At 43.0% G+C, this 14,064-nt stretch overlaps 1 protein-coding gene across 3 annotated transcripts in view; it reads left to right on the top strand.

Annotated features, from left to right (window-relative positions):
- alk (ALK receptor tyrosine kinase) overlaps positions 1-11,580 on the top strand; it is a 302,582-nt gene extending 291,002 nt beyond the window's left edge. For all 3 annotated transcript variants that reach the window (XM_027274896.1, XM_027274895.1, XM_027274897.1), the window contains 7 exons: positions 3-132; positions 340-437; positions 3,061-3,153; positions 6,892-6,993; positions 7,347-7,481; positions 8,352-8,442; positions 9,548-11,580. In XM_027274896.1, coding sequence (XP_027130697.1) covers positions 3-132; positions 340-437; positions 3,061-3,153; positions 6,892-6,993; positions 7,347-7,481; positions 8,352-8,442; positions 9,548-10,672 — 1,774 coding nt within the window. In that variant the 3' untranslated portion in view covers positions 10,673-11,580. The remainder of the gene's footprint in view (positions 1-2; positions 133-339; positions 438-3,060; positions 3,154-6,891; positions 6,994-7,346; positions 7,482-8,351; positions 8,443-9,547) is intronic.
- The last annotated feature ends 2,484 nt before the right edge of the window (positions 11,581-14,064 follow it).

Below are 14,064 nucleotides of genomic sequence, written 5' to 3'. Positions count from 1 at the left end.
AGTAAATTCAGCCATCAGAACATTGTGCGTTGTATAGGAGTCAGTCTGCAGGCAATGCCCAGGTTCATTCTGCTGGAGCTGATGGCCGGAGGAGATCTCAAATCTTTCCTGAGGGAGACCAGACCGCGGCTGGTGAGACACACTGCTACATCACGCTCAAGTGAACATTATCATTTTTGACCAGAGCCCCAGAATTGAACGTACTGTGACTCAAGTTAGATCAGTCAGATTTCCAAACATCCAAACTCATGTTTTTTGTACAACCACTCTGTGTACTACTTCTGTTCTTCTAAATCCACATCATAAATAATACATTTTGTCTCTTCTCTGTGTGATCAGGAGCACCCGTCCAGCCTGACCATGGTGGACCTTCTCAACGTGGCCAGAGACATCGCCAAGGGCTGCCAGTATCTGGAGGAGAACCAATTTATACACAGGTACCTGTCCAGATGATCACACATTCTGCATATATTATACATGCAAAGAACAGTGTGTTGGCCTAAACAAACATACATATGGACTGCAAATGTGCATGAGAAAATATAGTAACTCAACAAACAGACTTTCCCACATTCATCTGCTGACTTCTAGTCATTATGAGCTGACTGCATCCGTCAGAGTGTGACATATGGACTCTGCATGCCTTCTGCCTTTCGGGTGATAGCAGAAAGGACAAGTGATGAGTTTAGCATCAGAGCAGGCAGATGGGGTAGCCGGCTTGCCTTTTTATGGTCTGTATCCAAGGCGCAAGTCAACAGAGTGCCCCTTCCACACCCGTACTCACAGCGGTTGGTGAACCGGAGGATGCGACTACAGAATTTTAAAATCGTTCTCTTGGATCTGTCTCGCAAAGATCTATTATATTAGGAAAGTCAAGTGCATGTCAAAATGGGAAAAGGTCAAAATTGCTTCTACGATCGCATCAACACAATTAAAGTGCATCCCTATTCCTTCATGTCTGTTTGACTTCCTGGGAATTGGCCAATGACAAACGAGGCCCATTAAACCTTGTTTGCCCCAACGTGGCACAGTAAAGCCCCATCAATCCACCTAATGGCCGACTCTTCTCTGGATGCTCGTAAGCATACAGCCCACTTCTCTGCCTTCAAACCTGCATTAAAATTCACCCTAACGCTGTCCTTGAGGCTAATTCCACATTTTTACAGAGGTGTGTTTACTTAGGGTTGAATAAAGGGCAGGTTGTGGTGGAGGAGTAGCCGCTACTCAGTAAATACAGTTTTTTCAGAAGGATTACAGCGTTTGATGATCAGCTGTGCTGTTTTCCAGCAGGTTCAATCACAGGGTTAATTCTGTCTGAGAACAACTTACTCCTTCTTCTTCTCTGTGTCTATTCTTTTCTCTGTGGTAGTGTTTATCTGTTGTTTTGGCCAATGGGTCATGTCATTTACTGTTAAGATACTTTATTTTACAACAGACTTGGTACTCACACTAACCACCTGAGGAGAGAGGAAGCGCTCTGAAGAGAGTCGGCTAGTTTAATGCAACCTGGTGTTAAAAAAGACTAATACTGCAGATTGTTCTCTCGGTGCTGCAGTCAAATGGGTTTTTAAGATGCAGTTAAAATTGACTGTAAATAAGGTCTACAGTGTAAAGCCAGTTAACATTATTTTAATAACAGCCTGTGCTGCATGAACAACAGCACTGTGCCCTTCCCTTAAGCCATCAGCTGGCAAGTCTGGGACAGCTACTGCTACATTTCAAGGCTCGTCCTTGCATACAAGCATGAGCAATTCATTTGCACGAATTCTTCCAAGCTATTAAACAAGGACTACTTGGATTTAGCTGCAGCAGCTCATGAGAAAGGAACTTGTGAAAGTCTGTGTGTGTGCTACAGTATAATATAAATCATTCAATCTTCCTGAAGTAGCCGAGATGTGCCTAAATGGATCGTTTTTGCTTGAAGATTTAGTGTCAGGATACAACAATTTAGTAAATTCTCCGTAGCTGGTTTGACAATTACTGCTAGGGTTTAAACGGGACTCAAGCAAAGTGAAAATGAGAGAATAGAGAGAAACTGAAAAGCAAAAAGATGTCTTGCCTTAAACACAATATTGTTCTTATTTCATTCTAAATTATTTAATATCAGATTTGAAGTAGTACTATAAAATTATAAGTTGAATAGTTTCAAACACTTCTGCTATATATAAGTGGGGCAACCATGCATAGTGCAGTGCCGTTTTAAAAAGCCCTCAATTTTAATCAGTCTGAACTATTACTTTATCCTCATTGTGTCATTTCACATCCAAGCTACTCAGTGTGTGGCGGCAAAGCATCAAAACAAAGTATTGCTGTCTACACACAGGCACTGCTCAGTGCTGTGGTTTGCAGCGCTGCTAGTTTTTCTTTTCCAGCCGTGCCCCATCTCATGATCTAGTTTGAGCACAGCGTCACATGATGTTATTTTCATGTTCAATTCTGGGTATTTATTGGCCCCAGTGCAAACTTGTCTTTAGTCTTATGAGGAGCATTGTGCCCACAGTGTCACTTCTTAAGACGCCCGGGGAGCAGATGAGAATGTGTGGGACTCCATTTCCTTTTCTCCAGACAGGAGTAAAGCACGATAATACTGTGCTTTCTCAAAGAATGACCAACCCCATACAGTGCAAATATTAATTTTATGAAATTTCTCTTCTAACCCACTCTGCGTAGATACACTGTGGAACATTTCTTACTCTGGATGCACCATGTGGGCAGAGTTATAAAGGCACTGTAGGAAACTATACACTTTTCCATCTTGCCCAGGGGCGACAATGAGTTACAATGAACTTCATATCCAACAGGGGAGCGTCTGTAGGTGTCTCATACATGAAGCTCTCATATAGATGCAAATATATGGAAAATCTATGAAATTACTTGTGAACTAGGCATGAACCAGAATATGTGAATGTCAAAGTTCTGTATGTCTATTTCTTATATACAGTTTATCCACTTATAATAAAAATCACATCATTCAGGCTCACGGTAGCCGTGTGTTATTATGTCTTATTGCAAGTGCATGCAATAACATGACACTCGGTGTGTGTTTTTCTTATCTTTCAGGGACATTGCAGCTCGCAATTGCCTACTGACTTGCAAAGGGACGGGCCGCATGGCCAAGATCGGAGATTTTGGGATGGCTCGAGACATTTACAGGTACAGTACTAGCACATCTCGCTGACTGATGCAAGAAAAACTCATGCAACCTCATGGCAAAAATAAGAAATGAGATACGCTACGCTCTACGAATGTTACACATCGCGCTTTGGCTCTGAACATTACCAAAGCAGTTTGAACAAAAACTATTGCCGTTATTTTCTCAACAGTCTCCCAACTCAAACTGTTTATTCGCCATGTTTGCCCAAGTGAAATTCTGGGTATGTACAATTCTTCAACCACAGGACAAACCAAAACTGAAGATTTGAAACTCATACTGTTTTCCTAAACAACAGGACAGAGACAATGTTCTTCCTCTTTATTCCTTTGAGTGGCTTTTGGTATCATACATACAATACAACTACGTGATTTTAAAATGTTGAAGCTCAGATGTTAAAGTGTTTTTATTCTCCATCACCCACACTTCGTACTGATGCTTTCTTTTACTCTGCATCAGCTCATCTGGAACCCCAACGGCACCTCATTATTCCTCAACCTTTTTCTATAGCTACAACAGTTTCACGTGACACCGTTTCAATGAATGTACAATCCAGCAGGGAAATCTCCCAAGCCTTTCATCTGGTAAGAAATTAGAGCAGGGGACATATGTCACAACATTCAGCTGCATCAACGTCGTACTTTCGAATCATCCAATAGAGAGTCACACAAGAGCAAAGTCACTCTCTCAGAGCATCCCGGAAAGACAGTTTTACAATAGCCATCGGGAGTCGCATTAGGAGCGCTTGATTTAATTGCTGATGTCAGTTTTTCAGGTGCCTCCATGTGATTTGGTTTTTATCTCTCAGCCTGGAGCCATGGTGCCGGGAGTTTTTATTATCATTGTTATTATTTTGAGAGGGCGTGATGGTTGTTAAGCGCACAATGCTTCAATGCCGGGAGCCGACGTCGGTGTATTATTTTTGCCGTTTCATGTGTGTGGGAAAAGGGAGTCCTTTTGAGGCCGTCACAGTGGACGTCACAGTGAAGGAGCAGGACGAGGCCTAATGTCACTCACACAGTCTCGCTTGCTTGCACACTGGTAATGCGGTGGTAAATATAAAATATAAAGCTGGGTAAACAATAGCTGCCGGTCAGTAATCATCCTGAGGTAAACAGCCGGCGCTACAGAGAGAGATTCACTGTGCTTTCAGAAAAGAACGGGTATTTTTGCCTTAAATGACCATATTCTCATCTGACCTATCATAAGTAGTGTGTAGCTGACAACTTCAGGTTGTCAGCATGCAGACACACACACACAGTGAAGGGAGAACAACATAAGAACAGACACAAGTATTGTCTCTCCATTCAACAGTCTGCTCGATGCCTCTCTCTCTCTCACAGTTAGTTTTTGCCTTGAATGCATCTCTGTGTTCCAGCCTCCATTCTGCCCACTGAATTTTTCACACAAGAAAAAAAAGCATAAAACACCTCCATTTGTGCTATAGATTTCCAGGGACTGTATATTTAAGCCTCCCTAATCTGCAGCTCAGCTTTCAGTCTGTGTTGGTGGTGTAATAAATATGTCCATAAACCCCATGCTAAAAAAAAAAAAAAAAAAAAAAAAGTCGATCCACTGATAGGGGGATTTTCAGTCTTTATGCTCTACATTCTATCATCCCTAAATCTTTCCAACATATTTTCTAATGGGCAGATAACAGATTGAATAGCAGCGCGCCAAGTTTTGTTTGATCAGTTTGTTTAGAGGTCAGAGAAACAAATATATAGGAGGTTTGCAGCCTGGTTTTTGTGAAGTCCTCATCAGTGGAATCAGCCAACATGCACAGGTTTCATTGAGCACCCACTGCGACAGCTGTGTGATCTAATTACATCTTTTGATGCCAGTCTGCTTCCTTCACTATTTTCTATATTGGGATAGATGGGAAAATTAGAGGGATATTGGGAAAAGGGAAGCACAACAGAGAAGATAGCGTCAGGATTCAATCCTCTAATTGTAGGCTTAAACATAGAGGTGATAACTGATTCCCATCAGCGAATTGATCGTGTTATTCTAAGTGATAGATTTAAGTGTTGGGCGGGGATCCGTTTGACTGCCCTGCGGTGGTTTTTATAACTAATCTGTCAAGCAAGCAGAACTCAACTAGTGATTGTTTTCTTTGCTTCATTGACTATGTGTAATTTTCTTCAAGGCTAACTTCTAATGCCAATCGTTTGCTAAGTATATATTTCCCTTTTAGCCATATTATCTGACAGCACGTCATCTATATTCATCTCTTCTCACAGCGCCCCCGAAGACACACAGCTGCTTTGATTTCAACCAAAAAATGAGTGCCAGCTCCTGCTATGTGCCTCGAGTCGATCGTTGTGGAAAATACAGTTGTCGATTTATTCTTTTAACCTTCAAACCTGAATTTCCAGTAACAGTAAATATTTCCAAAAAGGCTAAATTAAGCTTCTTTTGTCTTGACTTGCCTCACCTGCTTCAGCTAAGAAGGTCAAGCTCAGCTGCGGATTGTGCACATTACACAATAATACATCTGGTTTAGCTTCCTGACACTTATTATTTTACAGATAACCTTTAATGCTTTAAACAGTTTAGACAGTTTAGCTTCTGGTGGAACAAGAGCACAGCTTGTAATCAACTTGAAATCCCCCTTAAATGAAACTAAATGTGATGGGTCATGCAGCCCAGGCTTTGGATGCAATATCTGAGCAGCTCAGGCTGCCAAAACCTTTTTTTTTATTATTTTGCTCGTCCCATATTTTATCTAAGCTGTAATTGTCTGTCATCCATTTCTTTTTCTGTATTTCTTTTTTTTTTTTAAGCTTTCATTTGCCCAGGGATCGTAACAGAGCACAATGCTCTTTTCTCATCCTGCGTCACGTTCACACCTGGGAGCTGCCCACAGTGATTATAGTCCTTTCCTGCGCAGCCATGTGCATCTCCAGCAGAGCAGTTGGTGCTTCACTTACATGTTCGGATTTTAAAGGCAAAGAGAAGTGTTACTGCTACTCCCAAAAGAGGAAGCCCTTCCAGTCACAGAACAGTGTTTGCAGGCTATCGCAGTACTATTTATCATAAATAAAAAAAAACTTGACATGTTTACAAACAACTGCTTGGGGGACAGAAAGTGTCATTTTCATGACAGAATCACTTGGGGTAAACAGATTTACTCTCCTGTAACAGTGAACGGTGCCAGAGCGATGCTTCTTCCCGGCCAAACACAGCTGACACCACTTAACTCGGATCTTGATGTGTGTCCGTTTTTTTTTTCCCCCGTGCCGGAGCTGTGACGGATGGGGATGGGGAGCCGATGCAGAACCCCAGCGCACGTCTGTCCCTCGCTGTGCGCCTCGAGCAGGGAGAGATGAACCAGGCAGTGACCTCTATCAGCAGCAACAATCAGATGGAGCACATATCAGATAATTTCTCTACCGACGGCATTAAAAAATGGCTCAGTCGGGGCCTCGGCCTGGCGAGAAATCTCTCTCCTTCCTCTCTGCGAGATAAGGAGTTCTTAGAGGGTCCCTCACGCCGCTGAAAATGCGATGGGATCAGAGTGCTGATCCAGCCAACGACAAACAGTGAATTAATTGTCCGATGTTAGAATTTTTTTTGATTTCATCCTCTGCTTTTGAGGCCAGTGGTGTTGCCATAGTGACGGTGTTGCACACTCCATTTTCATTTTGCATTACTTTTAGCCACAGTTAGTCATCAAGACATTGACTATTCAAAACGTGTGTGTGTGTGTGTGTGTGTGTGTGTGTCTGTCTGTGCAGGGCAAGCTATTATAGGAAGGGGGGCCGTGCCATGCTGCCTGTGAAGTGGATGCCACCTGAAGCCTTCATGGAGGGCATCTTCACATCTAAAACAGACACGTGGTGAGTACCTGTCACGCTTCTCTCTAACCGGCGTCGGCTCGCCCTCTGTGTGATCTCACCTCCTATATTTCACACTCAGACGCCTGCTGTCCCAACCTGCCCGCTTTCTTCTCCCCTTCTGTATTTCACCTCCCTCCGTCCTTCAACGCTTTTGATCCCAGGCAATATTTTTTTTCCTCTCTCTCTCTCTCTTCCTTGTCTCGTCTCTATCTCGTTCTTTGTCCTCTGCTCTCATCCTTTACAGCTCCAGCGCAGATGATGCTGATAATTTATGACTTGATTGTCCTTCGTCTGGCCCGCTTTCTTTCTCTCGCTGTAACTAATCCACCCTCTCATCGTCTGCTTTCTTTCAGGTCGTTTGGGGTTCTTCTGTGGGAGATCTTCTCATTGGGCTATATGCCATATCCAAGTCGCAGTAACCAGGAAGTGTTGGAGTTTGTAACCAATGGTGGAAGAATGGACCCACCTAAAAACTGCCCTGGGCCAGTGTAAGTTCAGATCCACACACAGATGCTGCTGAGAGTGTGATCCCATGAGGTCTAATTAAACTTCTCCAGAACAGAAACGAGAATAAGGATGCTCAGCTGTATATTATGCATACATTGTAAACACGCACAAACAAACAGAGGTGAACATGAAAGGCTCCGATGATATCGACACGTAAGTGAGCTGTGACCTAGAAGGCGTTATGGAAGATTGCGCTCAGTGCTTTAAATATGGAAACCACATCGACAGTTTGCTTTCATGTTTGCCTCCCAATTTAGACGAAGTCATGGGGGAGCTGATAGAGAGCTTAAAGACCATCTCCATATCACGCCGTGTTTTTTCTCTCTTGCCAACTCGGTTCAAAAACATATATTGGCAGACACGCACACACATTTTCTCTCTCATACACACTTTGGCCTCTCTGTGATTCCACATCTTTATCCTTCACACCTGTCGTCCTCAGCTTTGCAGATTACTCCTCGTATCGTTTAGTAAACCCAAATCACATGTTGAAAATGTTAGTAAAAAAACACACATGGCCCTGCGGTGTTTCTTTTTAATTTGAATTTTTGAAACAGTCTCACGACGGGACACACAGTGATTTAATGAAAGCAGCGGCTTCATAAACCAAATCTCAGGAAATAACTTTTTCTCCTGTAGTCTTCATCACCCGTTTAACATATTCACTCAAACCGGTGGGAGTTTTGGCACATTTCTGCCTGAAGCATTCAAAACAACTATTAGGAATATTCAGTTTATTTGGTAAATGATCAGGAGGGATGGTGATGGTCAGCCTCTGCTTTCTGTTTGTTTTCTCTACACTGACATTTCTGCTCGTGTGTGTGTGTGTGTGTGTTCATGTGTGTCTTTAGGTACCGCATAATGACTCAGAGCTGGCAGCACCAGCCTGAAGACAGGCCTAACTTCTCAACCATCCTGGAGAGAATCGACTACTGCTTACAGGTAACAGAGCATGCTGTAAAAATCTGAGCGTCAATTTTGCTTGATTTGAACTGCAAAAGTAAACTCAAAGCCTCCGTTGGTTGTTTATAAAGGATAACTATATGTTGAACTACTACTACTAACTATGTATGAACTACATTCAGAAAGCATCCCTTTGCCCACATTGTGTAAGATTTTTAAATTTGACTGGGATATTCCAAAAAGATATACAGAGACTCACTCGTAGCACCTCGCTCTGAATTCAAGGTGGCGATTTCATTGGCTAGATAGAATCACATGGGTAGTATGACTCTCACACGATTGGTTGGTACCTTCCAATGCTTGCTCAGTGCAGTGCTTGGATAGGGGAAAGTAATGTTACGGCATGAAATAGACTCGCCTGTCAAAAAAAAAAAAAAAATTCTACAATTAATCTCGGGTCCGGATGATATGGCGATCCGGTCCGGATCCGGACCCCGGTCCGCGGGTTGGGAACCCCGGATATAGACTATAGGGGTGTCGTTTAGGTCAGCTGGTAGAGCATCCGCCCCATGTACAAAGGCTCAGTCCTTGCTGTGGCGGCCCAGGGTTCGAATCCGGCTCAGCGGCTCTTTCCCACATGTCATTCCCTATATCTCTCTCTCTCTCCACATTCCTGTCACTCTTCAGCTGTCTGTACCAAAGCTCAAAAAGGCCAAAAAAAAAAAAAACTTCTCTTAATCCAAACATGAATTTTCCTAAACCTAATCAAACTGCCGGCGTTTCACAAGGTGTACCATGTAACAAACTGAACTTATGTCACATACATATGTGCAATACGCAGAGAACGACTGCCATGACGACCGCGAACACAGCTTCCTTGTTATCTTCATACTGTGCCGTGTTTTCAGCAAAAGACATACCTCACATTCTAATATGAAATCAGTTAATGCTACATCATTTCCTGAGAGAGCAGCTCCTACTTTCAGTCTAGTAGTCAGAACCATTTTTAAAACTGCTGACTATATATTACTCACATTGTACTTGCATCTTAATTGTAATAGTGTAAGAAAAAAAGAAAGAAAAAAGCATCAACATTAGTGACAACACGGAAAACTACAACTCTGATCTCTTGACTACATTTTAGGACCCTGATGTGGTGAACGTGCCCCTGCCTATAGAGTATGGACCCGTCCCCGAAGAGGAGGAGCGTGTACCCGCACGCTCTGACGACCCCTCAGCTCCGACCGTGCTGGTGAATGCCCAGGTGCCTGATGGAGAGGCTCCACAGCCGCCTCCATCCTATCCCACAGAAGAGAACCGGAGAGGTGGGGAGCACACTGTCGTGACTAGCACAGCGTCGGAAGCCAAAGCACAGATGTCAGCCCAGCCCCAGCCATACCTCCACCAGCACCAGCAGCCTCACACGCAGACCTCCATCACCATGACAACCACTAACACAGCCACTTCTGCAGCCACCTCTATGCTCACTGCCAAGGGACCTCATGTCACCACCCAGCCAGGCCCTGACGGGGGCCACATCAACCTGGCATTCACCCAGGGCCATCCACAAGAGAAGGATGGCCACAACGGGAAGAGCACCAGTCTCTGGAACCCGACATACGGCTCGTGGTTCCTGCAGCAGAGGAAGCAGCAGCAGCAGCAGCAGCAGCAGCAGAGGCAGGCGGGGGTGGGGGGAGCAGGAGGCAACAGTGGTAGGGTGCCTGGCGAGGGGCAGGAGCATGTAGGCCGGACTGTGGCTGAGGTGGTGGGGGCGCTGGGCCTCCAGCATCAGCATCAGCACAAGCAGTTCCAGCATCAGCTCCAGCAGCAGCACCAACTCCAGCTGCTGCACCATCAGCAGCAGCAACAGCAGCAGCAGCAGGGTCTTTGCCGACCTCTGTTACCTCCACCACCGCCTCCTGCTGCCCAGTCCCCTCTGCTTTTAGATTCAGCCGCATTGCCCCCAGTTCCCCTCTACAGACTGAGACGATTCCCCTGTGGGAACATCGGCTACGGCTACCAGGATCAAGGCATGCCGATGGAGGCCGCCCACGGTAACCCGAACCCCCCTCCTCCACCCCCTCTACCCCAACAAGGCATCTCCATGCCATCCTCAGCAGCCCACCAGAGGGTGGCCTCCATTCCCACCTCTGTGTCCCTGGGTCGGTCGGCTATGTCCGAGGATAGCCGTCCACTGCTAGTCACCATGGGAACAGTGCAGGACCCCCGGCTGCCCAGGATGGAGGGCCACAACGCCACCGTGCTTTAGCCCAAATGCCTGTACCACTGGTCTTTTATTTTTTAGGCCCCGTCTTTGAAGACTGTGTTCAGGACACAGAGCAGGAAACAGTATCATGACAGAGACCGTTTTACCCCCCCCCTCCACCGTCCCACCATTTTGGTTTCTTCCTCCAGTTCGGAAAGAACCCATCTCACCGAAACGGAGCTGGACGAGTCCATCAGGCTTTTCCACGAGAACCCTGGAGGTGTGTTATGGACGCTAAAGCACATCAGAGAACTGAAACAGCTTTGTAAAGGCTAGTTTTAAGAATTTAAAATGTATTTTTTCAATGCTGGAGGGACTGTGACTGTGTGAGAATACCGAGAGAGAATAAAAACGGAGAGTTTACGGCACAGGAAGACAACTTTCCATCAGGTAGTGACCAGGAGCGATCACATCTGCCATGTGTTTATTGACAGCTGAGGAAGTCTCTTGTCTATGAGAACTAATAGCAGGATTCAAATCTCTATATTTTGCCAGACTTTCAGTCACACACGTTGGTGACTAGTTTGACTGTAACAGGTGCAAACTTGTCTACAGCTGCCAGCTACATGTGTCAGAATCCTCACACTGTTCCTTATCCACATCCTTTTGGAAAACAACAGTGTGGTAAATAACTTGTATCGGACTATTTTTCAAGAATATCACACAATTGGACACTGGATTACCAGAGACATTTATACGGGGAAAAAAAAAAAATACTGGGGAAAAAATGTGTTTGTTGATGTTTGCTTGCCTGCTTGTTTATTTATTCATTTGTTTATTTATTATTTGGAAGTGGCTCTATAAATTATTCATGAACATGCTTCTTCAAATCCAAACAAATGTCATGTCACATTCACTGGGTTTTCTTTCTTTCTTTCTTGTTTTAAGTTGCAGGATTTTTAGTAACAAGGTTAAGAGCAAAAAAAGACCCCCCCGCCCAAAATAAGCAACCTTAATGATCTTTAACAGTTTTTAAGAACACTGATACAGGAAATCAGCTGTGTCCTTCATGGTGGACTGAAGCAGAGAGATCTGGAGCGGAGCACTGAAGTAGTTGTATCAGAAGAATGGAAGAGACACAGCCACCCTCAACAACACTTAAGAGTTTACCGCTGAAGATTTGGAATAACTCGATACTTCTGGTACTATTAAAGTCACTGCTCTCCTTTTTTCACAACTCTGTTCTGTTGAAAGAGAGGAGTGCTTTGAGACAGTGGAGTTCCTTTCTTTACTTTTTTTCAGTAACCTTTTATTAATTCATTTCTTGTTTCAAAAAAAACACAAAAAAAACGTTTCTTTCCATTTTTCCGTCTGGATATAGAAACATAGTGGATATTGCTGAATCAATCTTAACCTTCAAATTGCTATCTCCAAGCACTCTACGTCCCTAAATTTGCATATTTTATCTTTTCTATTATAGGATGAGTGTTGCGGAATACAAATGAGTCTGAGTGAAAAGTTTGAATGCAAACTGCTTTTGCTCCACATGTGACTGAATCTCCATCCGCTTATTTTCACACACCGTGGTGTTTGTCTGTGTTTAGGGTCTGCTTTTTTTTCTTTATTTTTTCAGTTTAAAGAACTGTTACATTAAGTATATCTATCAGATAATGCCACGAGTGTGGCAGCGTTGATATTTAGGTGAATGATGACAATATGTGTCAGTTTTTTGATGCTTTTGCTTGACTGTATTTGGCAATCCTGTCGGTCCTTCTGTTGCTGTAAAGCAATGACGAGCTGTCATGCGTGTGTCATGACGCTCAGCGACTGATTAAGACAAATGCATTCCCACAGGCCAAGTCAATGAGAAGTATTTTGCTTTGTCTCCAGTGCCTGTGTTCAATGCATTGATTCTGTGTTCCCTTCACAGCTCATCTCCATCGTTTGATGTAAAAAGACAAACTGAACTGCACCTGTAAATGTTGTAATTATAAAGTATTGTTCTATGGCTCCGGTAAAAGCTGTAAATTGCCCTTCAAAAGACATTCGCCAAAATTAATAAATTACTATATAATGACGCTTTTGCTTTTGACTGTCTGTTGCACTCTTTGGGATTGGGGCCAAGTTAATCAGATTAACTGAAATAGCACTGATTATTTGGGTGACCCCATTTTTAAAAACATACTTATCAACCACAGACATACAGCAGCCTGGTTACAGAGCTGGAACAGCGACTTTCAAGTTTGGCTAAATTAAAACTAAATTTACCATTGAACTGAAATGTGAACTGGAAAAGAAAACACAAACATCAAACATAATTAAATTTTCCTTTTCATAGTTTTTGTTTTTCAGTGACTGGTTTTAATTATCTCACTGTTTTTTGGTGAGGGGAGGGACTCGCTCTGCCGATTCTGACGTAGAATTGTTAATAAATCTAAGCTACGTTCTTAAAAAAACACTATAGATGTTTGTATATGTTGTATTGATGTACAAGTGTTTTTTTTTCAAAGACCTACGTTAATGATTAGAGAGGCTTTGTTTAGTCATTTAAAATGTTCCATACGTGCAGTAATGTCACTGTAGCAAATATTATAATAAGCAGCAAAACTAAAAACTTGACAGGAAAGAGAAAACAGAATTAATTTAAATAATTGTTTTTAGACAGCTCTGATGATGCTCAGGATTTATCAGGAAGAACATTTTACTCCAAACTGTTTCACTGATTGTACTTGGGTGTGTTTGTGACCTTCTCAATGTGTAGAAACAAACATAAACGCCTTCAGTTCTACTGCACGCATAATCTGTTTGCAATACATTTTTAACATGTAGAACGATACATCATCACGTGCATCATCTCAGCAATGTATTTTTGCTATTATTGTCTTTCAAAGGCAGAAAAATCAAATGAGAACCTATTGACTTTACATTAGAGTCAGCTCAGTTGTCACTTCATACTGGCATGTTAAAGTATGACCGTATGTTACCATGTCAAAAGCGGCATTTCATTTAGATTTCATTTGTCATAACAAATAGCCTTCAGCCACAAATCCCTGTACAAGATGGTAATTATTCATATTAATATTAATATGACAGGCACAAGGTCTCTGTTGAGCCTGTACAGTACATGAAATCTTCTTACTGAGAGAAGAAGCACAATTTTTGGCACATGGGTATTTGTAAATTCTCTCACTCAAAGAGTTTTTGTATTATCTCCATGTTTTTAGCGAGTTGTATGTGACAGATTAAAACTTTTCTGTTAGATACGAAGTCATGTTCCACTGCAGGTTTCATACCGAGGAGTCATCATTTTTTAACTACCCTCAAGTTCACTGCCCCATACAGGAATACGAAGGTAAAAACCAGTGTCTAATAGAAAAGACATACATCCAACTAAAGGGTAACTGGCAGACAGATCAGAGAAGCAGGATAAAAGGAAACGTATTAAATACATTTTA

This window comes from Larimichthys crocea, chromosome XXIV (assembly GCF_000972845.2).
Source record: "Larimichthys crocea isolate SSNF chromosome XXIV, L_crocea_2.0, whole genome shotgun sequence".
Classification (NCBI taxonomy): Eukaryota; Metazoa; Chordata; class Actinopteri; family Sciaenidae; genus Larimichthys; species Larimichthys crocea.
The sequence above is the reverse complement of the archived record's forward strand: the minus strand, read 5'-3'. Positions and strand labels throughout refer to the sequence as shown.